General features: G+C 38.3%; 3 protein-coding genes across 4 annotated transcripts; 2 read left to right on the top strand and 1 right to left on the bottom strand.

The window, feature by feature from the left end:
- The first annotated feature begins 10,438 nt into the window (after positions 1-10,438).
- Positions 10,439-13,558, top strand: LOC101298605 (protein PLANT CADMIUM RESISTANCE 10-like). Of its 2 annotated transcripts, XM_004299771.1 has the most exons (4): positions 10,439-10,613; positions 10,861-11,037; positions 12,325-12,551; positions 12,909-13,558. In XM_004299771.1, exons 2-4 carry the CDS (start codon positions 10,866-10,868, stop codon positions 13,077-13,079), a joined length of 570 nt encoding a protein of 189 aa, XP_004299819.1. In that variant the 5' UTR covers positions 10,439-10,613; positions 10,861-10,865; the 3' UTR covers positions 13,080-13,558. The 2 variants fall into 2 exon arrangements, with proteins under 2 accessions (XP_004299819.1, XP_004299820.1); XM_004299772.1 differs by lacking the exon at positions 10,439-10,613 and having other exon boundaries at positions 10,648-11,077.
- Positions 13,559-14,329: 771 nt separating this feature from the next.
- Positions 14,330-17,370, top strand: LOC101299090. The gene is made up of 8 exons (XM_004299773.1): positions 14,330-14,487; positions 14,621-14,738; positions 14,843-15,097; positions 15,186-15,641; positions 15,735-16,261; positions 16,394-16,589; positions 16,673-16,828; positions 16,905-17,370. The coding sequence occupies exons 1-8, from the start codon at positions 14,330-14,332 to the stop codon at positions 17,289-17,291; spliced, it is 2,253 nt and encodes a 750-aa protein (XP_004299821.1). The 3' UTR covers positions 17,292-17,370.
- Positions 17,371-18,895: 1,525 nt separating this feature from the next.
- On the bottom strand, positions 18,896-22,017 carry LOC101299383. Its single transcript, XM_004299774.1, has 2 exons — positions 20,571-22,017; positions 18,896-19,443 (listed from the first exon to the last, which is right to left on the bottom strand). The coding sequence occupies exons 1-2, from the start codon at positions 21,979-21,981 to the stop codon at positions 19,433-19,435; spliced, it is 1,422 nt and encodes a 473-aa protein (XP_004299822.1). The 5' UTR covers positions 21,982-22,017; the 3' UTR covers positions 18,896-19,432.
- Positions 22,018-25,876: the final 3,859 nt, after the last annotated feature.

Genomic DNA, 25,876 nt, shown 5'->3' on the forward strand with positions numbered 1-25,876 from the left:
CAAACAAAACCTTAAAATATTATTTGATTTCAAATTGAAACTTAAAAAGTTTCATTAAGTTTTTACCTCTTTTCCATACTTGTCTGATTAATTGCACAACCAAAAAACTATAATTTTTTTTTTGGACAACTATAAAAAAATATTTTTAGACCCCTTAGATTTTTGGGCCCTGAGTCGCAAGACTCTTCTATCTCTATTCAAATCCGGGCCTATAGAAACCTATCCATATAATGCATGATGTTGAGTACTTTAAACGAGTATGAATATATGTACCTAATCTAAATATGAATGTGTGAGGCGAGAACTTTTGCTTACACCTCTTCAAAAGCTTGAAGCCTTCAAGCTTTTGAAGTGGCACCGAGGCTTCTGAGGTGGAATTAAGGTGTAACCTTTTAGCACATTATCTTTTACGGTTTGGACTTTGGACTTTCTTTGATAAAAGATTAGTGTCTTAGTTTCAAGCTTGAAAGCATTTGAACATATATTACTATATAAAACATCCTAGCTTAAATGTCTCTCTCCCTAGCTCTGCTAGGGTTTTACTCGGCAGCGGCAGCAGTCGACAAAACTCTCAAACTGATCGGCAACGGTGATTCTCTTTTGACGAGGAAGGTGATCTCTTCTTCAGTCTCTTTTTCTCCAATCAAAGGCAGTGATGGATGGCTTTATCGTGCCTTATATGGGCGGTGGTGGATGTCGAGTCCAACTTGTGGTGGTGATGGCGACTTTGTTCATCAGAATCTCCTAAACAAAGGTCTTGGTTGTTCTCTTTTTGTTCATGCCTTTGGGTTTGATACAAGAGAGGAAGCAATACAAGCCGATCGAATTGTGGCTTGGGATGAAATGGGAACGTTGAAGAGGATTGGAGCGCTTGGAGGTGGCTTGTTTGGCGACGGTTAGGAGCCCTCAATTCAAATCTTTGCGTCTCAGATCTCGGCAAGAGGCCATGCACCAGGTATTCACCATATTTCCGCTGTTGGGGAGGATGGTGGTGCTCTGGCTCTGATTCCGGATTTGGTTCTAACGGCGCCGCTGCTATCTGATGGTGATGACGACGGGGAAAAGATGAAGGTTGCTAGGGTTTCTCTCAAGGCTTCTCTAAAGGCTTCTCTAGGAGTTGGGCTTGGGCTGCATCAACTAGGGTTTCATCTGATTGGGTTCTGGCGGATGAATTTGGGCTTTGGCCCCTAATTTAGAATGAGTTATGGTCCAGGTAACTAGTGATTTTCATAGAGTCTTGATAGTTTTCTCCGAAACCTAGTTTCACCTATAAAATAATTGTGCTTAATCACTATAAGGTGAGTGTACTTAGGATCTCAAAGCTTATCTTTTATCTAGTATAGGACTTGCAATTCTGCAAGACGATGTTTTCTGATGACCCTACAAAGGTACATCGTCTTTGTACTGCTTGCTCTGATTTAAATTGTATGACCTTTTGATCACAAAAAAAAACATATATTACTATATAATAAAACTTGTTATGATCATCTTTTTTAATTATTGAATTGTTATGATATTCTTCTAAATAAATATAAAATAAAATAAAATAAAAAGTCTTCCACGCTTCGCTTCGCGTGTCTCAGTGCTTGCTACTATAATCACGTACTGGTATGAACGAGTACGTACGGCATGAGTTAGAGTTGATCAATATTTCAATGAATTTGAATTTTTTTTACGTGAATTATTGGGTATGATTCTAACAATTTAATTTTGTAATGGATTATTGAAAGATAAGAACCCGTTCAAGTCGATATGTTTCCTATATTTTATTTGGTTCATCTTCTTCAAACATCTATAAAAATAAAAAAATCCTGGAAGTCCTTAATCTCCTTGGAATTTTTATTCATACCCCAGCAATTCTGAAGCCAACCTCAAAGCTAGCTAGCTGAACCTCCGAAGAGCAACATAATCTCTGGTATATATTCTTTCTTCTCATACAGTGTGATCTGTTTTGTTAATTTCCTATACAAGTGTCTAGCTTCTTAATTTGTTTTTATCATTAATATATATGGGAATTTTCATATACACCCAATTTTAAAAAATAGTTTTCAATAAAACTAATATAATATTCATATCTGATAGACATCTAAAATGTATCAATTATGATAAATATTATGTCTTATTTTTTTTAAATTTTACACAATTGCCACCATTCAACTATAACATATCAATATAATAAATAAGCTTAATTGATGTTGTCTACCTTGATTATCAGTTTTTCTTTTAACACTAACATTTTTCAATCAATTTACAAGAATCATGTAGTTTTCTTTATTTTTATGAAAATATATAGATTAAAAGAATTCATTCTCTAATCTATACATAAGGTAAAATATAATATGAATAAGATATATGATCTAAATCTTATACCATATACCTTATACCCTATACCCTAAACCCTATACCCTATACCCTAAACCCTAAACCCTAAACCATACACCCTAAACCCTAAACCTTAAACCCTAAACCCTATACCCTATACCCTGAACCTATACCCTAAACCCTATAGCTTAACCCTATACCCTAAACCCAATTTTGAGTTTCTTCGTTTTAGGTATATTATCATATCATGGCCTATTTAATATGTACATTAGAAAGGTAAGTAGTAGAGAGTAAAATGTTCTCTCGATTAGGATGAGAAATGATATAATAATATACCTAAAAAGAAGAAAATTAATCAAATAACAAGAATGTGTACCTTACAGTTAGACATTTTTCGATTATGTAGAGAGACATCAAATGTGAGCTTAGGAATGAAAAGTATCTTCCTATTACAAATGACATACTTCTGTATATAGCATATATATATATGAGTGCGGCTATTGGGACCTCCAAATTTGCTCACTTGACCCCACTTGATTATGAATTATTAAATAACATATTTATCCTCTTACACAATGACTATTAAAGACACTAATTAAACAAAAAGTAATATTACATTTATTCTCTCTAAACCTTCTAATTCAATAATAATGGATTACATTTTATTATTTTCCTTATTGATTTTTATTTTGTAGTTTTACCACATACTTATTAAAGCATTTATATATTTATATTATCATACATGTCACATGCATGCATACACAAAGTAGAAAAAAATTATTTTTTAACAAAAATTATGATCTATCAATTATTAAAATACAAAACTAACAAAAATATAAAATAGTTCATGTAAGAATATTCTTTTGATGATTGATAAATAAAATTTGAGACACAATCCTTCTTTTTTTAAATTTTTAAAAGAATAGTATTCTTTATGATTCGAATTACCTTTTCTCAAATATTGATGTCATTGAAAATTATTTCTTACAATTTAATCAAAAAATGAATATCTAGTGACATTTTATGCAAAATAAAAAATACAAAAAATAAAGAAAATCAAGAAATCAAGGTCGGGAATGGAGGTTTGCGTTAAAAAAGAAAAAAAAAATAAAAATTAAAGAATGGAAGTCGGGAATGGATGTTCGCATTCAAAAAGAAAAAGAAAAAAAAGAATTAGAGGTATAGTGAGTGAATAAGAGTTGTAATGAGTAATATATTAATATATATGTGAATTACATAAACAAGACTATTTTAGGAATTTGAAAAGAGGTTTAATGAGCAAATGTTTGTATTTAAAAATAAAACGGAGGTGTAGAGAGAATGAGAGGTACATTGAGCAAATTTGGAGATCCCAATAGCCGCACTCTATATATATACACTCAAGTTAGTAATAACAAGGTAAGAAATTAAAGAATGTAATTGATTATGACGAAGTTAAATCTAACTAAATTTTAGCTAGTATTTGAGTTTCAAATTGATGCTAAAATTGAGAAATATACCAAATTTAGCTTTCTACTGTCTGAAGGGCAAATTAGAGAAACCGAAAAATGAAGAAAACTATTAATTATAGACATTTGCTCTATATGGTATGTTTGCTTATGTGGAGTGGGTGTAAAATAAAAAAAATAATTTATGGGTTTATCTTAAAAGAGGTCTAGCATTTTGGGTTTTTATCTAATTTTCTCCTAATATATATGATATGCTTCTAACTAATTATGATCCAAACATATAACGTTGTATTGAATTTTTTCATTATTAATTATTTCCAAATCATAGGATTATTTGCAGGTTTTGATCCCTATACATATTTCTACAACATGGCTTCCTCTTCTACTTCTGGCATCCACTCCGAAGGAAAGTATGATGTCTTTATCAATTGCAGAGGCCTCGACACCCGCCGTACTTTTACTTGCCATCTCCACAAGGCTTTAGTTGATAACAACATCAACACCTACATAGATTCTAATCTTGATAAAGGAGGTGAAATTGCACCGGCCCTTCTGAAAGCAATCGAGGAATCAAAGATCTATGTGATCATTTTCTCAAAACGGTACGCTTCTTCCGCATGGTGCTTGGACGAACTTGTGCATATTATGAAATGCAAGGAAGGAATTGATGCAGCACATGTCATTCCGATCTTTTACGACACTAAACCAGCAGACATACGGTTGCAGAAGGATGGATACAAACTTGAAAAAAAAATCAAAGACAAGATTGAAACAGAGCGACGACTCAGTTGGAAGGATGCTTTGTCAAAAGCTTCTAATTTATCTGGGTTTCATTCAACTTCTACCACCTTTAGGTAACTTGATCTCTGCAAACTTGCCACTAAATCACTAATGTCTAGAACTAGTCAAATGCTAAGTGAGTAGCTTTGAATTTTCCTAGCTGATGTGACATAATTATTGAGCAATTAAACAATTTATCTAGTGACATGTACATACCAACCATGATATTTTCTGTTTTGTATATTAAATTTACAATATTTTTTTATAAGTTAAATGAAAGATTAGATGATATTAGCTCATCGGACGTGATGTTAAATTTATGATATTTTACGTACTTTTTTGTCCTGATTTTCAATCCCTTCACAGTATCCTTTTCTCTCACTTGAGCTTACCAAAATATTAATGATTTGCCATTGTCTATATGTGCTAGGGATGATTCCGATTTGATCGAGCTAGTCGTCAAAGCTATTTCGAAGAAATTGGTCAGATGTGCTAAGCCTGAATCCTCCATTGATTCAATGGGATTTTCAGAAAGTTTCATCAATCAGTTTGCTGAGTTTTTATCCTTGCTCCAGTTTCTCCCAAGCGATGATCGTGTTCGCTCTGCATTCACAGATGCATCTCTCCACTTCTCTTCACCATTTGACGCAGCTTTTCTCTTTGTAATAGAGACCATACATAACTTGCCCATCAAATTTGTTCGTCTAAACCAAACTGATTCAGGTCAAATAGTACTTATTATGCTATTGGTAACAAGGGAGCCCTTCTAGCGAGGACTCTTAAGTTGAGGACTTTTCGGCTTATCCCATCTTTCGATCTTATATTCACATCTTGATCATTTAGTTTGTAGGTATTTATAAGTAGATCATTTCTCCAAATTTTCAGCTATATTGAAAATTGTTAAGGCATTCGTAAGTGTGATTTATCAATTATGAATTTGACCGGTTCATATTTGACAAATTTGGTTCGTCCATGAATTTGATCTAGTTTGTTATCTTAACGAACACCAATTTGGCTGAAAATTTGTAGAAATGATCTACTCATATAAACCTAAAAACTGAACGGATGAGATGTCAAAATGTGATCGAAAAATGGGTTTTTTAAACCATAAACCGAAAAGTCATCAACTAGTCCTCAACTTAAGAGTCCTCAACTAGTCCTCAACTTAAAAGTCCTCACTAGAAAGGCTCCCTTAGTAACAATCCCTTTTACTTTTTTCTATGTACGCTGCGTAGTTTCTTTGATACTTTGGGTCTATATATGGAAAAACTTTCACATCTATAAAAGCATGAAGGGCAGGCCCGGAACCAAATTTGACAACCATCAAAATTTGACGGTCATGATGACCAACCAATCATCTCTCCTTCTCTCTCTCTCTCTCCCTCTCTCTCCCTGTCTCTTCTCTCTCCCTGTTTGTTCTCTCTCTCTCTGACAGTGTTTGATTGGTTGGTCATCATGACCATCAAATTTTAATGGTTGGCAAATTTAGTTCCGGCAGGTCATGGGGGTTGCAAGGTGAGGCGGCCACACTGGGTCACCAATTTTCAAGGTCCTCCGATCTATATATTTGCGTGTCATGTATTGTATATTTGTTAGTAGCAAGCTGGGGGAACACAATCTTTTCCTTGTTTAACGTATAATCTCTTGAGTAAATAAATTGAAGCTACTTGGTTTTGCCTAATGATCGATTAAGCAAAGGTTTAGTCTAGAATATTCTGTGACGTGTGTCTTGATCTTATAGGTTAAAATAGGATGATGTATTCGTTCTTATACCTAAACGGTACTCTGTTCCCATATTAATAAATAATATACGACTATACTATTCTCTTTACTATTTTCTCTTAAATTACATTTATCTTTCACGTTATCATGTATTTTATTCTAACATAAGCTGACGGAGAGACGGAAAAAAACAGTAACATAAGAAAAAACAACAGATAAAAACCCATCGACCCAGAAAATTGCTCTGGGCACCCACCTTCTCTGAGCGCCGCACTCTGCCGATCAGCCCACCAGCGACGGCCGCCGAGCCTCAGCCGCAGCCCTACTCCGTTTCAATTTCCCAGATCGGCCCTCCACACCAGCAACCAAGCGCTGCCGCTTACCCAATGCCGCCGCACGCACGATCCAGCACCCAGCTCGTCGCTGTGCGCCAAACCCGGCAGCGCCGCCCACCCCACGATCTATATACCGAGTAAAAAACTAAACGTGGTTAATAAGCGAGGTAAGAATTTAACTACCACAGTAATTAGTAAATGACAGTATGACACCCGAAAGGAAGCGAGTCAAAAGGGGCTGTATATAAAGAGAGAGAACCCTAAACGAGTGAGACTGCGCTCAAAATCTAATCGCTTTTGTTCCGAAGATGACGAGCAAAACGGCGGCGTTTATTTCTGATCGCAGAAGCGGATGAGGTATGGCTTGTCTTCACTCTACGCTTGTTATTATGGTGAAAGATTACTGGGCTATGATTGATTCCCTATCATGGAAGCCAGCCAAATTTACCACCACCCAACTGAACCCTAAATTTCTGAGAGACCCACCACCCATAGATCCCAGAGTCATTAATCTTGAGTATGCCCAGAAGGTGTTCGACGATTTGCTTCAAAGGCGTTGGGTTATACGTTTCAGTCAAATCTTTATTCAAATTTTGAAATTTAAGCAGTATTCAGCCGTCATCTCTTTGTTCAAACAAATCAATGTACCACACGCCATGTAATGAGCCTCCTTGGGAGATAGGGAGAATGCATCAGCATTCCAATTTCCCTCACCAGGATTCCATTTACTTGAACTCCAGGCCGAAAAGTTGAACCCAATCACGCAACTCTCGCAAAGTTGGCATTGAGGAAGTTCGGATACGAGAAGAGCAAGAATGAGAGAGATATTACTGATGAGCACCATGGTGCTTGGTTAATGGATGAGTTCACCATTAACCATTCACCGAATTTGAATTTGGCTTTGTGCTGAATCAAAGTGAAAAATGAGGATGAGACGCGAACAGAGGAGATCAGAACAGTTACATGTGTAAGCAACAAGAATGCACTACTTCACAGCAAATTCCCTCGACTGTGGACAGTGGGAGAAAGGGAGGTAGCAGTGGCTGGAAGTTGATATGGAGGGAAAATCTGAGCAATATGCACATTCTCTACTCATGAAGGAGTGAATCCTGGTGTTACTGATAGAGACAGAACATGTTTGCAAGTAATGGCAACAGGGGAAAAGGAACAAAAATTAGTGGGAGCAAACCTGGTCTCCAAGAGATTCTCATCTACTATGGGGGCGATAATACAAGAACAAGTATGAATTGTCATCGACTCTTGGCATGGAGTTAATGATCCATCTAGGAACAATCTTGAGATGATGATTCAAAAGAGATATTGAGCCTGATATTTTCATGTTGGATGGTTACTGCTTGCGAGGAGAAATTGAGGAGGAGAAAAGTATTTGATCTAATGGTTTGCAAGGGCTCTATGGTTGATGCCCGTAGTTATAAACGGTATTGTAAGTTGATGACACCAACAATTTCAACTTGTTTAGCTCTCAATTGTAACAACAGGGGATTCTATTGCCTCTTGTATCTTGACTTTGTATTTGTATTTGATTTCTTTTGACTTGTTATGTAATCTGAAGTTAAATGAAAAGATTTCTTTTACATGAGTAAAGAACCTAGTATGTTTCTTAATTTCAGTATTTGACATCTTATTCTACAAATGACGAGATATGGTTTCATATCTTCTTGATCTGTAAGCTAAACTCTGACTAATTGTATTCAACGAAGTTTAAACTGTCATTGTTTTAGTTCATTATGTTTTTACTCATGTATGGTGAAATAAGAGTTTATCTCTCATGGGGGAACAACAGTGTGCCATAACCACAGGAAACATATATCTCTCTAGAGAAGCTTTGGTGGCTATAAATCTTGCAGACATTTTCACTGTCTAAGCCTCTAGGGACTAGGTTGCTGGTTGTTTATGTTTGAGAATCCTGACCTGTTTGATTTCTTGCTGTGGTATTTCAAGTAAAGCTCTAACTTTTACCCATTTTCGTTCTTTGTTAGTGTAATTGAACTGTGTCAATTTAGAGTCTATCTGTTAATTTCTCTTTGCATTGTTGTTGGTAGTTAATAGAAGAGAGTATATGCTCAGATTCGATAGGAAGAAACACTTTATTCAAGATTTATAGTCTGAAATATTTCTTGTTTGCGTCTCTAACTAGTCATTACTACCAGCTATTCTCTTGAAGCAGGGGCATTCATTCTGTTTCTGTTTTCAAGTCTTTTGAAAGGTGGTACCTGATAAGTGATGCGGAGGAGAGAACAAACGACAACTTTACACTCCTACTGATTGTGGCAGTGAGCTACAGTGGAAAATGCAACCATGTTGAAAATGATGAACCTGCTTCAGAAAATAAAAGATGGCATTATAGGAAATCTAAGGGTAAGGTCCGTCCTTTTTTTTTTTTTTTTTTTTTTCCTGCCCGGTTTCATTTTAGCAGAGGCAGAAATGCAGTGATGGACTAATGGTATACCTGATGAGAAATATTGACGTACATCACATATTGGGGTATGTATTATGTATACAACACTGCATAATACTCCAAGTGCTTGGAAGTGGAACTTGATGTACAAAGACTGGTGTAACATGGTCGGAAGCCTTCTTCTAATACTTTCGTGTCTGTATATTGATGGTTCAGATATTGATGGTTCAGTTATACTCGAAAGTAATCAGGAACTATGAGCCTGCATCTCTGGCTCACAGTTTATGAGAGAAAATGTAATTTGAAGAGGATGTGGTGAGGGTTTAAATGACTGTGATTTCTGAAGGCTGAAGCCCTTGTAAGAGGTGGTAAATGTACTTGTACGTAGCTGGTGGTGTTGGCCAGTTGGGGATGGCAACATATGGAGGAAAGGCTGATGTATGTCTAGTTGTGGCGGCAAATGATGTTGTGAATCAACCCCAGGTTGTGGTTTTGGCTACTAACCATGAGACAATTGGTGCATAGCATACTCCTTAGGCTATCTGAATAGCATACTCCTTCGAATCAAATGGGGTTGTCCTTGTAGAATCTGATGTGTTCTTTCTTAAATCAAATCGGGTTGTCCATGTACAATGCCACTACTTAGAGGACATGCATAATTTATCTTTGCCATTATGTAATCAACTGATTTTCTTTGCTTGTTGTCATGGAAGGTATGTCCTCGACAAATCTACTTAACTTCATATTCTTAATACAATTTACTTCATGCATGCATATGTTTCATAGCATCTACAAGTATAAACATAAGCATGTTCCGACAAGCAAGTCTTCCATGACCAACAGAGGGAACACTGCCATGTTTTTCAGAGGCAGCAACACAATCATTAAAGATCCATTCCAGGATTTAGGGGAAACAACAGTAGTATCCATGAATATATAGATGAGTATAAACAACAGTAGTATCCATTCCAGTAATATTTCTGATAAAAGGTGCCAACTGCTCTCAATTTGGCTCCATGAGAATCACAAAGAATACAAATATTTGCAAACGCATCACGAAACTCCCGCCTTCATGATATATTGGAAAATGTGATTTAATTTGTTACAAAAGTGCTAAAATTTATTAATTTCTAGTGTTTTAAAAGCTGCTGCCAGTGACCCGTAATTTTAAAAAAAAAAAAACAAAAATGATCAACAACTTACAAGTGACGGGTTTCGAAATTAAGACCTCTTCTCTTTGGTGATAATCATAGACACCAACCATTAGGCCAGATGCTCTCTTTGTAACAAAAGCTACAGAAGTTTAGAAAATATATTTAACCATTCTTAAAAAAATATTAATGTTATTAATACACCTTTTTTTTTTTTTGGTTCAAGTTATTAATACACCTTCATTCGGATCAGATCCGCTCGTCCCCATTCTAAAAAAATATAAATATCTGCTCGTCTCTTCTCTTTCTATTCACTTTCATCTTCCTCTCCCTGCCACCAAACAAAGCCAACGCATCACCTCTCCCGGTGCTCCGACGACGTCTCCCTCAACGGAAATTTCAGTACCCAGGACGCAGTAGGCTACACAGGACGCGGGTATGAATCTTGTTTTTCATTTCCTGGAACTTAATATTGTTCTTGGTTGTTTCTTAGGTTAATCTTTGAGACAGGTTGATCTCCCTCCCTACTATGGAACTTGTTTCTTCTTTAATAAAATTTTTATCAAACCAAAAAACTAAAGAAGTTTTACTTTTGGGTGGTTGAGATATCTGTTATTGAAGATTTTGTGTCGTTTGTTTCTTTCTTCCTTACATAGTAACTCTGTCTCTCTCTAATGCTTTAGGAAAGATGAAGAGCCAAGGCAGTTATGCACCACCGACTTATATTCCCTTGGGCCAATCAGATTCTGGATCAGCTCTTGTTTTAGGCAATGAAGACCCTCCGAAGCAGAAAAACAGTGTCGATGGGCCGATACAATGGTCTTCTGGAATTTGCGCATGTTGTGATGATACGCAGAGCTGTACGCTACTTTCTGCCTTCTGACCTTGATTTATCACAAGGTGCCTCTTGATTAGGGAAACAAGAATTGTCATACTTTCACATTTAGAATGGCTTCATAGAAAGGCTAGCTAGAGGATGATTTTGGTTGTTTAACTAACCATATGATGCGATACTCGCAGCTCTTATTCTATATTTGGAGTTTGTTGTTGGTAGTCCATCCCTTTGAACTAGAAACCAATGCATTTTCTGAATTAGTATGCAGTTAACTGCACTATACCATGGTATACAAACCCTTGAGGAAAACAGGCAAAACTAAAACAGTCTCATGGTGAAGAAAATTAAAGACAGTAGAAAGGAAAAAAAAAGAAAGACAGTTTTAACAGGTTTCTTAGTTGATATTACATAATAATGATGTTCCATATATGTGTTCCACGTTCACATCAAGGTACTGAAGTTCAGAAACTAGGCGCGCTGGTTGTTACTTGGATTTTGTGTACTGAGCTGCTATCTTGAGTTGCTTTTGATTGGATTTGGTTTTGTTGAGTGTAGTATAAACTGCATAGTTGGGCTATTAACATGATGGATAAGTTAATTTGTTATTGTATCACATTGTAAATGGTTTTTAGTATCCAGGTTTACTTGTTCCGAAGATCGATAGATTAGGCTAAATGTTGTACTAGCTTTAAATAGTTTCATGTATCAAGTTTGTAATTGCTCTTGTCCTTGATTTTTACAATAGTCATAGATTTCTCTCACCTACCAACAAAGTGGTCACAATAAAGTAATAAAAGAAATAAGTGCATCTGTTTATTCATGCTTTTTCAGAATAGCAATTGCTTGAGTTTCCCAGGATAAGTTTTGATAAGTAGATCAAGTTGAATAAGATTGACTCATTAAGAATTTGAAATATGATTATGAGGAAATAATGAGGTAAACCATTGGCTCCTGGTAAAATAGTGTATACTACTAGTGGTCATTATCATTCATTGAGCTTTTAAGACATTGTGAAATCTAATTAGAAGGCTTAAATAGATGGTTTTTTTCCCTTCACTTCATCATGTATAGAATATGAAATTTATGTTCATCAGTAAACCTTGTAGGGAAACAAGAGTAGGTGTAGTATAATGAAAACTTGCCATTTGTTCTTTATAGAATTTCAATAAGCTCTAATACCTAAAAGCTACGTATCAATTTTTGTCACTTGTCAGTTACACAAACATGTGCCTGCAATTGCTGCCATCATGTTTTCAGCTTGTGATACTCCAACCATTATCATCTAAATGCAAGTTTTCATTTACTTTTTCAGGTTGTATAGGTTTATTTTGCCCATGCTATCTGTTTGGAAAGAATGCAGAGTTTTTGGGCTCTGGAACATTAATGGGCTCCTGTACGACTCATTTTATTCTGTGGGCACTTGTTAATAGCGTCTGCTGCTTATTAACTGATGGTGTTCTTTTGGGTATACCGGGATGCTTTGTTGCATGTTATGCTTGTGGCTACCGCAGGGCCCTAAGAGCAAAATATAACCTCCAGGTATACTAATATTGTGGTATATTTGCTTTTAAATTTTTGTTATTAGTGCTAATATATATATATATATATATATTATTTTTTTTTTTCTAATCAAGTATAAGAGTTTCGTTGCAGAAAATGATTATGAAAGATCTGACTTTAGCGATTTGTATGGAGAATCCTGATATATTTTTGAATTGTAATCAGCCTACTAGGAAGGGAGTTCTGTGAGAGAATATAGCTTCATATGTAGCAGGAGGAATCGTTATTTTGATAATTAGTTCACTTGGGAGGGAAGAATGGTCATATATTGCTGATAAATCTGTTAACCAACTGCTGTTCTTGTGGGCTCACCTTTTCTTTTGTGTGATTTTGTAGGAAGCACCATGTGAAGATTTCATTACTCATTTTTTCTGCCATCTCTGTGCAATTTGCCAAGAGTACAGGGAGATCCGTGAAAAATCTGCTGAATCTGGCCCTGGTGATCTAAATGTAGCCATAGTTACAGCCCCAGCAGTCCAGACAATGGAACCTGCGGTTGACAAGTAATGTCTCAGTTTTAGTACCTCTTCCAGGTGCAGGATCAGCCTCTGCTTTCAGTAATGATCTTCACGCCCTTTTATGGATATTGTTAGTGAGCCCGAAAAACTCTTAATACTAGTTATCTTTTGAACTTTGGTGTGTATGAGGGTAGCTCTTAGCAGCATCAGTCTAGTGTTTTCTTTGCTGGTTGTGCTTAAACCTGCAGCCTTGCAACAGCTCCATATGAAGTAGAGGATTAGCTTTATCATACGACAGAAATAAAAATTAAAAAAAGGAAAAAAAGGAGAAGTAGCGTCAACAAGAAAAGCGAATTAAGGTAAAACATCATCAATGTATTACTGAGATATCTCTAACTGTATGAGATCATATATAAAGTTGTAACTTGTAAGTATAACCTTAGTCTATCTGAATAGCCTAGTCCTAATCAAACGGGGTTATCCATGTATAATCTGATGTGTTATTAAATCTAGTTCTTGTTGTTCAACACTAGCTCTTGTGATTATAGCTCAAGATATTGAACATTTGGTGATAGCAAATTAGCAATTGATTGATTAATGAGTAATTTCAACAAAACAATTTTCATTCAACAATGGATCACACAATCGGTTACAAGTATAACATTAAGTGTTTTAGCATTTAGGGACCCTGGGTCCCTGACGATCAATCCAGCAGGTTTGCAAGGAGGGTCTAATTTAGCTATTGCATACTGATATAAAAGTAAGTCCCCTAACCGATATTGGTAAACCAATCTGAATGAGAGGTCAGTCGTCTTACAATTTTTAGCTTTTCCCACCACCACCACTTGAAACTAGTTGGGATGGATTCTACTTGTGGCTATCAGATTAGTTTTTCACACAATTTGATCATGAACACTAGGTAAGATACAATCTCCACAAGGAACTTCCTCTTCAATTTTCTCACCAAAACCGCCCGTTTCAAGGGAAAACGGTAAAGGTGTGAGTACTCACACAATCTAACAAAGATGGATAGCCGTTGTGGTATGCACCCTGGTCTATACTCTAGTGATGCAATTTAAGACAACATCCGTGATGATGCAACATCGTTCCAGGCCAAGTTTGGCATCAGAACTTTTCACCTATAAAATCAAATGAAGCAACCTCCTAAACACTCACAGAAGAGCTTCATTTGCTTCTTTCAGACTAATAGACGGTAATTACTCAAAACCCTTCAAATTGAGAGTCTAAAGTATAACTAGTTTCCTACTTGCTTGGTTGATGGGGTACGTTCTTATAGTAATGGAGAAGAAGCAACAAGTAGAGTGGGCTGAAGCTCAGAAGATTGTGCTAAGCATAGACCTGGTGGCTGAAGCCAAGCAACAGCTGCAATTTCTAGCAGTTGTTGATCGTAATCGAAAACTCCATGAAGGCCCTGCTTTGTTCAAGGCCATTTACAGGTACGCAAGTTAACAGGAGGCTTCCTTGCTCATCACATTTGGACTTGCTTTTATCAGTTTTCCTCAGCGCAACTGCGCATCTGCTAAAACTTTTTCTGCAACCATTTTGGCTTACTTATTCTGCCAAGTTCAGGTACAAATATTGTTGGCTTCCCTTGCTTGCCAAACGTATTGAATCTGAGGTTACAGAAGCTCCACTGGTTGTGCCTCTTGATTGTGAATGGATTTGGCATTGTCACAGGCTCAATCCGGTAGACTTCTCAGATAAAATCTCACTCAACCTTTCTGTATTTTAGTGTGAGGTCTACACATTAGGTCACAATTACCAAGCTACATTACTTTGCTGGATTTTCAGGTGTGTTATGTAGCTGATTGTGAAACTCTCTACGGGAGAATCCTTGACAACCAGAATGTTGTATCCTCCATTTGGGGAACTTGCAGAAAGCAAACTGAACAAATCTGGAACAAGTTATATCCCCATGAGCCATATGAAGTTCAAAACAACAGCATCTTCTCAGATGACACTTCCCTGGATATTCACAAAGTTTCAGAAAGCACCAAGTATGATCTAGTTTCTGCTGTCAAAAGACAAATTTCTTTGTTCCATCAGGTAACAAAACACAAAAATACCCTATGCTGCGGTTTCAAAGACCTTAAATGTGCGTGTCACATTCATAACATGTACAACAATCCAACAGGTATCCGGAGCTTATGTGAAAAACGACATTTTTCTCAAGGAAGCTGTAGCCAGATACAAAGGGTTTCTGCATTTGATCAAGAGAAACAGGCAGTTGTCAGTTAAGCGCTTCTGTGTTCCGACTTATGACATTGACCTCATCTGGCATTCTCACCAACTGTATCCTGCTGCCTACTGCAAAGATCTTAAGACAATATTAGGCAAGGTCTTACAGCATGATGACACAGATTCTGACCGAACCAAGGGTAACAAGCTAGATGTTGCGTTTTCTGGGACCACCAAACAATGGGAAGAAACATTTGGTTCAAGGTACTGGAGAGCTGGAGCAATGTACCGAGGCAGCACTCCATCTCCCCTCACCATCAATCTCAGCCAACTAGAAATACCAAAAAACAAAGGAGTTGTACCTGACTCATACAGGAATGTTATTCAGCTTCCAAAGAGAATGCTTGTAGAGGTAAATTCCAATGTCTCCTGCCACATCTGTTTTAAATTTGCTTGCACTGAAAGATAAACTCTCAAGATTTTTTGCTTCCTGATTCTAATTCAGGTTATGCTGGAAATAGTTGCGGTGAGAAACTTTCCAACCGAGCATAAAGGTAGCCTCTTTGTCTCTATTAGCAAGAAACAGCCAGACCTGTTCTTCAGTACCAGGAGAAGGATAGACTTTTCTTCTGACTCTACAGAGATTGCTGTCTTTCAATGCCAACCTACCGGAGAGCTTCTGTTCGAGCTTATGTCATGTTCCTCTTCAGTACTTCCCACATCAAAGTCTCCTATACTACTGGGAACATCTGCAATTACTCTAGACGACCTCTTCAAGTCACTTTCTAAACTGCAAGCGGAGAAGTGGTTAGAGTTCATGCCAAATACCAGTGTCCTGGGTTCAAATCGCATCAGCCTGCGCATTGCTTTCTCTTGGACCACTCCAATTCCATCACCATACAGACTGCACATGGTTCTAACACATTCGTCGAAGTCTTGTTTCTTTTCACTCTCTGGAAGGTTTCAAAATGCTAAACACTGGGCATGCGTGATGCATGAGGCTGAAAGTGAACTCATGAGCATTCAAATGAGGTAACCTTGCATACAAACGTTAACTTCCAATACGAGCATCACTTGCAGAACCTTGAAGTTTTATGAACTCGGGTGTAAAATACAGTTATACACTGCTGCATTCAGTTTTCTGTATGTTTGATGTGATCACAGGGAGTTGATAGTTGAAACAAGTGACAATTGTCTTCCCAAAAAGGAAGTGATAGGGACAACTCCACAAGGTGAATCCCATATGCTGGCTGAATTTGTTGGAACTGGATGGTCTTTGATGAATGGTGACTGGTTCTTTCGTTTGCCAAATAAGCTCGATGAAGAAGACCACATCTTCGAAATTGTAGGTAACCGAAAGGTGAGCTTCTTCTGAAAAGTGTACCTGGACTAAAGTTCATATGTGCAGTGAATCATCAACTGTCAAGTATTTTCATGGTCCAGGTAATCATCCTTCCTGGAAGAAAACTTGAGTATGAAACCAGAAGCCGCTCCAAGCAGGAAACTGAACAGAACTTCTTGACAGCTATCGAAATCTCCCCGGAGTATCCCTATGGAAAAGCTGTGGCTTTGGTCAATGTGAAATCGGGATTCCTAGAGGTAATGGCCCTTGTTTGTTCTAATACAATGATCTGAGGAAAAAGATGATTCTAGCTTATTTTTGTTTTATACACAGATCAAGGAAGAGTGGCTATTATTGCCTTGGATCACATCAGCTTTCATACTTTCGGATGTTTCATCGTCAGGTGAGGGCTATGATCGTTTCACTGCTACCAGTGGAGAGAAGCAATCAGAATTTGTGGCGACTTATCCAGCAGAAGATGTCGACATTAAGCACAATGAAAAAGGAAAAAGAGCCAACTTGTTCCCTGCCTCGGAAAGAACGAGAGTTCAGGGGGATGATGAGTGTTCAAACGAATGGGAAACCGTGCATGCCTCCTGTGTCGACCCATATGTAGACGGCTTTAGCCAGTGCTGTGCCTCCTGTGTCGACCCTTATGAAGTTGGCTTTAGCCAGTGCTGTGCCTCCTGTGTCGACAGTTATGCTAAAAGTAAAAGGTAGCCATTGCGGAGTAAGATGTGGCAGTGGTGGCAATTGCCGGGGTGGTCAGCGTGCGGAAGGCGTGGTTCTGGTTGCAGTAGCAAATGATTTATCTATGCTATCACAACTTATGGTTTGGACAATAAATAATGCACTTGGTGCAAACGACCAAAGTTTCTGAATTTGATCATGGCCTGTCTCAATGAGCTACTGCTTTTCATATCATATGCAGGGCTTCTCCACGTAGGAGAGGTCCAAATTCTCTTGTGTTTTCTGAATAGATATTATTGAGACACCTAAACAATCTCATAGATACCCGCCACCCCCTCCCCTTCCTCTCTTTATCATATCTGGGGTTAGACCTTAGAAGCAACCTATATGGCTACTACGCTAACACGATGGTGAACTTGGCTTTGGTGAAATCATTGAAAGACCATGATGACACCACTGATCTCGGCAACCTGAGGAAATTATTCCTTCAGGGAATCATTCCGATTGATGTGGCGCTTGAAGGGAAACCACAAGCACCCAGGAAAGGGTAACCTAACGTTCACCGGGAAGGTCATTGTGCAGTCAAATGTGGGGGTCCTTGGGCATTTCAAAAGGCTTTAGTAGTCACTTAATAAACTGTCTAACCTGGGGATGGTGACCAGAAAAAAAATAAAAGAATCTTATTCCCAAACTAAGCACAAATCTATTATATAAAATACAAACATTAGAGGGAAACAATTACGGTACAATAACCAATCAATACACCAAAAGTAGACAACTTCTATACAACACCAACTCCATACACTCATACACCAGCTCGAAATCACATTCAAGCACCAATGCATGGTGCACGCACCTCTGCATCGAGCTGGTCTTCTACAAGCATTAACACATTAATGAAACAGAAGCAAAACCCCATATAGAAGTGGCAGTGAGTGAGAGTAACAGTGAGTTATATAAATAGAATAGGAAGACTGGTCCCTATCAAAACATGCTTTTGATGAAAGAGACAATCTTCATGAAATAGAAAAGGTTATAGCAACACCTGCAAAGCCTTTTATCATGCTTGAGACATGATTTCTTGTTTAATAATTTTATCCATAGATGTCTGAACGAATGTTCGGTAGAAGGCACAATAAGTTGAAAACTACAACTTCTGGGAAGAAGGAAAGAAATAGATTTAGGCAATATTATACAAAGTTTTCCAAAAGTGCATTCTGTCGCTGGGACAATATGGGACAGAGCAAGAAGTTCAATTAAAAAAGTATTAGCAACCTCATGAATAGCTTTTTCATTTTCCTCTGTAACAATCTATATGTACACTATTATTGAAGATAAATTTTCGGACCATATTTAGGATCTATAACCACATAGTAGACCAATTCAAGATCACATTCACTCAACTTCCCTCATCCCCCCCAACCCACACACACACACACTCATTCATCAAGTGTGAAAACAAAAAACTAAACTTTGTCAACTATATAGCATGTGCTGCCGCTGTATGACAAATGAACATGAAATGAACACCCAGGCACTGCTGACTAAATAATTAGCTAAACTAAGTGACGAATCTTGTATTGCTGAATCCTATAATAATCATGATCAAATCAAATCCAGCACATCTATGCAGTTAACTATCATTTCGGTCAGCTCTGAATCTGTGATGTCATACTTCTCTCCCTCTTTTGACCATAAGAGAAATACAAGGCTAATTAGATGTAATCTAAGGAACTAATAAACATTAAACAACCCTAACTGATATATACATCTGGGAATGGAAAATCGAAAGTAACCCAACAGGTGATAGAACAAAACTCACCATTGATGTTAAGGGTAAGTAAGATTATATCAATTTAAGGAAACAAAGGAAACCCTGATCACAAATTTTAAACTAGGGCAGCCCACTTCCAAATTAGTGCTATTAGCACATGATCTATCCAATGACTTGAACATTATAAGCTTCCTATAGAAGTATTTGATGCAATGTATTTAATCATGCTTTACATATATTGGCCTGAAGGTTTGAACATAAGGACATTCCAGTTGGGATAAAATTTAGTTTACTTTGAATAAATAAATAATTAAGCAAGAGGGATGATAGGGTGATTAAGAACCCACCCTTCTTCTGCAGAGATGGTCACAGTTTCTTACTGTAGCCCTCATGCTCTTCACCTAGCCCCTAAAAAGAGAGAACAAAAAAGAGATGAAAAGCAATCCAATAAAATTGGAAGGATTAGCATGACCCTAAAGCAAGGATGACACCATGAAAATCACAAATGACAAGAGGCTTTCATTTCTCATTGTCTTCATATATATGTCTAGGAATATGCTCAGAACAAGAAAGATCCTTGAGATTGTTATGCTTTTCCTTGTGCTTAGCACAATAATTCTAAAGATTGCCAATTTTCTTCTATTTGATGCATGACCTACTTTTAGACGCCTTCCATACGCATACTTGACAGGAAAAATACGAAAAGAAATAGTGCAAACTGTCCGCTTATACATCAGGAAAATTCTGGATGCAGACACCAATAAGCAATAAACAAATTGTTTATGCCCGTGTTGCACATTAAAATCAATAAAATAGTCTTAGTTTACAATGAATATAATAGTCCACTTGGATAGCTATGGCAGAAAGAATCATGTGATAATCTAAACAAATCCAGGCTGGAAACAACTTAAAGCCTAATCACCTACAATTATTAATCAATATACTGTGTGAATTGCTGCACTTTGATTGCAACTGAGCTTTCATCAAAATTTAAAAGAAAAAAAAAACCTTGAGCATTCTTCTTGCATAATATTCATTATTAACAGGTGCCAAAACTACAAGTGCAAGCCTTTGTATAATGATAGTTGTTTCCATGCAGATCCCAAAACATGGAGCACAATTGAACTATGACCATTCAACCCTAATAACAGTTAAATATTGCAATTTTCTAAATCTCTGTTCCTGTCACCGCCTACATGTTACCTCAAGTTTAATATCAATTGTGATCTGTTGGTTTTTACACTACTTCAAATTGAAGACCAACGAAACAAAAGAGAGCAAATTATGTACCCACAAACAAGTTTTCATATACACAAGAAACAATGTCAATTGTCACAACCAAAAACATTTCCATATTCAAAACGAACAACATCCAAACTACCCTAAATAAACAAATGCTTGATTCGTTTTATTTGACTCAAAACCATATCAGGAGTAAAATTAAGATACTAAAGGCAATAAATAAAATGCATTTATGTAATTTACTATTTGTCATATAGCAGATGCTTGCGCAGCCATGGAGACAACAACCTTACCGTCTTGAATTTGATTCAAAGCACCACCGGCGCCACCTTGTCTTGCGTCAACAGCAACAGGCACTGGCGCCACATTCTGGTAGGATGAAGCCACGGCGCCTCCAGCTGTGGTGTAGTACACTTGCCTCCCAGCATTGTCATAACCCACTTGTGCAAACCCTTCACTGTAAGCAGCCACCTTTGCTTGCTGCTGCTGCTGCTGTTGTTGCTGCTGAGCAGCAACTGCCGTATTGTATACCTGAGCGTCACGGTACATCTCCGGAACCATTCTCTGCGGCACACCATAGTATGCCTGCCCGACTGGTCCAGTGGCCGGTCTATGAGCCGGATTAGCCTGGTATACACCACCACCTGGTGTGGAAATGAGGTACACAGGCTGCTGCTCACCTGCACCGGGAGCCGCCGCCACCTGATAACTTCCGGTGTTCATGTGCCTTTCTGGCAGATAAGCAGTAGGATACTGCATGTGTGCCGGCATTGGAACCGGAGCGGCTCCGGGCGCCGGAGCAATGTTTTCTGGAAGCTTCTGAGTGTAGTAATCGGGTGCGTAAGCCCCCCGAGGATTCGGAAGCTGCTCGTCGGTTTTTCTCTGATAGAGAGTCGGCTCGTGACCGGCGGCAATTTGCATTCTGTGAAGCTCCTGAATCTGCCTCTGGATCTCCAATTGAGACAGCGCCGGTTCGGAGACCAATTCAGGTCCGCCGGCAGCCAGAGTGTTCTTCACAAGCGAATCAGGAACAGTCGGAGGAGCGACGGAATCAGGCAATTTCGCAACCGGAACGGCGGCGAATCCTTTATCGAATCCGAACAGGAAATCGGGGTTGGTGGAGGAGGCGGAGACCGGAGCGGTGGGAGAGGAGCCTTCCGGGGACTGGATCTGAACGGAATTCAAGGCGTCGACGAACCACTGGCGCTCGGACTTGGACTCGTTGGAGTCGAAGCTGGTCGGCGCCGGCGGAGAATTGATCGGAAAAAGAAAGAGGCGGAGACGCGCGGGCTTGGCGGAGGCGCGGTAGAGGCGGTCGTACTCGATCATCATGTGGTCGAGGTCCTCGTCGTTGGTGACGGAGATGAGGGCGTCGAGATCCTCGCCGGGGAGCTGGTACTTGAAGCAGAGAGGGGAGTCGGGGGAGTCGGAGAGAGAGGAGAGCTTGGAAATGAAGGCGGAGAGCTTGATGTTGCGATCGACGGCGAGGATTTTGGTGTCGCCGCCGACGTAGGCGAGCTGGTTGTCGTGGGGGCGGGGCTGGATTTTGCCGCCGTAGCTGCACATGAGCTTGACCTTGTAGGAGGAGGCGGCGGAGGACGGCGGAGGCTGGTCGTCCCAGGAGGGAGTGTCGCAGTCGATTTCACGGGAGCGTGGGGAGGACTCGCGGGAGTCCGGGTAGGAGTGGTTGGAGTAGTTCTCCATTGTTTGAGAGAGAGAGAGCTCCGGACAGAGAGAATAGTGAGGGGCTGCTTCTTTACGGGGTTGGAGTCATTGAAAAAAAACAAAAACAAAAAAAAGTAGAGAAGCGTGAACCGTGTGATGGATTCCTCGATTCGGTGGATTGCTGATTTTAGTAAAAAAAAAAAAAAAAAACAACAAAATATTCACTGTTTTTGACTCGTTAATCACTTTACTCACTCACATTCAAAAATATCACTTAACTCATTTACTTTTGACTTTGTCTCTAACTTAACTCACTGTTGAGAGCCGTTAATGACACGACCCACCCCGAATTTTACCTTAAAACCCGAAGTAAGTCGTGCGGGGACCACCTCCAAGAAAGATATTACCGAAAATTCGGCATAACCTCCCTTGAAAATGGACAACCCTTCTTAAAGAAAACCTGCAAACACTCCTAAAAAAATTCAATCCCACCTTAACTCCTAGAGCTTACGTGCTCCCCAAATATAACCACCACCAACAACAACACAACATTATCCAAACATCAAATATAATTATCCAAATAATATAATATAAATCCTCCGACAAATATTCTAAAATGTTAACATGCCTTTACTCACAACCGAAATAATATACATTAAACCCAAGTATTCAGAGCTACTAGACACTAGCGGAAGTAAGAAAACACTGGTAGGTTAAACAGGTAACCTACGGATGAAAAGTGGTGGAAATCGGGTGACTATGCCTCGTCTCCTACTAGGTCCAACCCGTACTCTGCAGACTGGGCATTTTAAAACGAAAGGCCCAGAGGAAAACATTTAATAACGTTAGAGTGAGTGGACAAAAATAAATTAATAAAAATATTTATGCATCCCCATTTTAATTTCCAAAGAAAATATACTGCATGCGGCAGCTCAAAAGCGCTCAACTCATAAACTGGCAATTTCACGACTAGCTCCGACTAGTCACCAACTTAAATAAAATGGAGTCTCTCAGGCTAAATTATATATAATCATATGTTCCTATGTATTTACACTCGTCAGACTCCTTGTATGAATCCTAGAAACAATTTAGAAAAATAGAAATTCATACAAGGCTATAACACTGGCGTCTAACGCTCACGTTGCGCCATAATGGTATTTTTCCTCATTATGACCGAAGAGGACCGTGTATTTATATACGCGTGGACTCCCTATATGAAAACCTAAATAAACCAGAAAAAAAAGTAGTTTTCATATAGGGCTATGACGCTAGTGTCTAACACTCACGTCACGCCATAATGGCATTTTACCTCATTATGACGGACCAAGCACGTATGGCTAGCTAGCATTTATATACATACTATACTCATAATATCCATAAACATATCCACCGAAAATCTCATTTTCGGCATCTCTCCAAAGGAGGAAAATTACCAAATATCCGAGAAAGAAAATAAATCTCAGGAAAAGAAATAAATGATCAACAAATTAATTCATCGCATGCTTTTCAATTTAACACAAATGTCCACTCACAAATTAGGCCTAAGCCTGATGACGCTCCGAAGCTTCCTCTGCTCAGGCCTCCTCTCGTCCTGTTCCAAATATATAATTAATTTCCCACAAAAAATCCAATAATTAAACACAATGGGCAAAATTAAACGTGAGCCTCCCACACACTCATCATTGCCCAACTTCGCCATTCCTAACTCATAATGGCTCAAACTTCACCGAACATACCGGTAGCCCTAATTACAACTTTCCACAGATTAATGGCTTAAATCCTTCGGCCGGATTCTACATTAATCAACCGCCAAAAATACCACACTTCGGAAAATCATAAACCTATCCAAAACTCATCCAAAAATTCCATAATTCACTTCAATAAACTCCCCTTAATATTCTAAATTTAAAAACATTAAAATCTCCCAACCGGCGCCGGCGCCAACCCCGCCGGCAGCGGTGGCCGGAGGCCGATTCCGACGACCTCCAATTCCTATGAAATTTTGACAGAGTAATCCTCTCTTCATGCTCTACAACTTTTCTAACTAGCACAAATCCAAAATCCAAGCCTAGCTATGCCAATCGAGCAAAAACATCCAAATCACCCTAGAACTTCCACCTCAAATTTCTCCTTACCTGAAGTGAACCGGAGTGAGTCCTTTTAGGGCAAGGCAGCTGGGTTAGAGACCTACAAAACCGTACCAAGCTTGCCCGGATTGGTGGCCGGAGGAGGGAGTTCCGGCGATGGAGGACTTTGGGCAGCCCGAGGTTCTAAGCGAGAGAACTCCTTCACGGCGGCGCTAGGGTGGCTGTCACCGGTCCAGGGATGTAGCTGGGTCGGAGGGCAACCGAACGGGACCGGTGCGGCAGTCCCAGGCGGCTGGACGGCGGCGGACGAGCGGCCGGAATGACTAGCAGCAGGAGGGACTCGGGGAGAGAGAGAACCGGGAGGAAGAGAGAAGAAAGAGAGAAGAAAGAAATGCTTTGGGCCTCCACACCCGGTCCAAGTCCAAAAATATACCTAACTCCACCAAAAATTTACACCCCAAAATAATACCCTAATAAAAATTACCTTTTACTAGCTAAAATTTACCATTTTTACCGTCGTCATAATTTTCTCCTACAAAAAACTCTCCGAAATAATCGTCCCCCAAAACCCCTCTAGGGACCAATTAAATTATAACCTCAATGACGAAGACGGTAAAATTCTTATTATAACCAAGCTAGTAAATAAGGTAAAAATTTAAGGGTCGGGATGTGACAGTTAACATCGAGGGTATATATGTCTGAACACAAAAAAAGAAGTGTGGTGCTATTATTACCCTTTTTTGCCATTAACACACTTCATCTATGATGATAGTCAATCATAAAACAATTTCAAGTGGCAAGGTTGTAAATAAAATTAAAATGTGTGGATGAGAAAATAGATGAGGTGTGTTAATAGCATCACCTAAAAAGAATTCTCAATTAGTTTTTTTTTAAATGTTGTTTCTTCATCAGATTTTAATTCTATGACATTTTTTTGTATTAGAAATTGCTGAATTTGTTTTTAAAAAAGTTGAAAATAATTTAATAATTTTCAAATAAGAAAAATAAGCATTTTTAGTTCTTTTTTTTATTATGAAGAAAATAACTACAAATAATATATATTTTTCAAAATAATTTCATATTTATTTAAGTTACTCTTTTTAATCTAATAACTTCAGAAATAAAAAAAAAGTTTGAAGTGCATATTATGTGGTTAGACAAATATACCCTCAATTTTATGGTTCTCAACGGTTGGTTTAATGACAATGAGTTAAGTGAGAAACGGGCAAAAGTGCAACAAGAAAATTTAGTTGGACTCCACTCAAACACTTTGGTTGACAATGAAGATTCTGCTCTAGTAGAACATCCGGTTAAGAGGGTTTGTTGGGGTGACTTGAAAAATGAAGAACCTCTTGGTCATACACATTATGTTTCATCTGCTGAGATCAATTATGAAACTTGGTATCATGAGAATGAAACTACATCAGATGAGAGACTTCTTTGTGCTTTGTCGAAACTTCAACACAAAAATGTCAAGACAAAGCAATGTCAATCGAGTTCAAGATACCTTGCACGTAATCGGACTCCTACCGTACGTCTTGACGTTTAGTTGTTTTGGACTTTGGTTACTCTTTTACCATGTTTATGGTTTGTTAATGTTTTTTGCATTTTTATTATTTTTAAGGGGTATTGGTCTTACGTCCTCCCTTTTTTGTTGTTTTACCTCTCTTTGATTGAATAAAATTTCGAGAAATTTTAAATACACACCCCTAATCTCTTAATACACACCCATTGCTTAATACACCCATCATCTAGTTTTTCATTTTGATATTAAACTTAATACACATCCCAAACTGCCTATAATACTCTTATATCTAAAACTAAGAAATAATATGTTATTTAGTATA

Source organism: Fragaria vesca, linkage group LG5, assembly GCF_000184155.1.
Source record: "Fragaria vesca subsp. vesca linkage group LG5, FraVesHawaii_1.0, whole genome shotgun sequence".
Taxonomy (NCBI): Eukaryota; Viridiplantae; Streptophyta; class Magnoliopsida; order Rosales; family Rosaceae; genus Fragaria; species Fragaria vesca.